This window comes from Anarrhichthys ocellatus, unplaced genomic scaffold (assembly GCF_004355925.1).
Source record: "Anarrhichthys ocellatus isolate YVR2014 unplaced genomic scaffold, GSC_Weel_1.0 scaffold2249, whole genome shotgun sequence".
In the NCBI taxonomy this organism is placed as follows: Eukaryota; Metazoa; Chordata; class Actinopteri; order Perciformes; family Anarhichadidae; genus Anarrhichthys; species Anarrhichthys ocellatus.
In genome coordinates, this window is record NW_022282223.1 from 7,881 (window position 1) to 8,161 (window position 281).

Here is a 281-nt window from a genome sequence, read left to right on the forward strand (position 1 = left end):
TGTGTGTGTGTGTGTGTGTGTGTGTGTGTGTGTGTGTGTGTGTGTGTCGTGGACTCACTCTTTGGTCTTGCAGTAGCTCTTCAGTGTGACATCAGTGAGCTGTGAGGGGTCCAGGGCTGTGGGCTCTGCAGAGATCGCCTGTCTCTTAATGCGCTGAGGTTCATCTGGTGCCGCCGGCGTCTGAACGGCTGCTCCTTTAAAACCAATAGAAAGAGATCAGGCTGAGACCTGTCAATCACCGTGTAGCCCCGCCCTAAAGCATCCCCTGCTTTATGGTCTGT

At 53.7% G+C, this 281-nt stretch overlaps 1 protein-coding gene across 1 annotated transcript in view; it reads right to left on the bottom strand.

Moving 5' to 3' along the window:
• Positions 1-194, bottom strand: part of LOC116378225 (cGMP-dependent protein kinase 1-like) — a gene marked incomplete at its 5' end in the record, with an annotated part of 7,821 nt that extends 7,627 nt beyond the window's left edge. Inside the window, one exon of the mRNA XM_031840061.1 lies at positions 59-194. Coding sequence (XP_031695921.1) covers positions 59-194 — 136 coding nt within the window. The remainder of the gene's footprint in view (positions 1-58) is intronic.
• Positions 195-281: the final 87 nt, after the last annotated feature.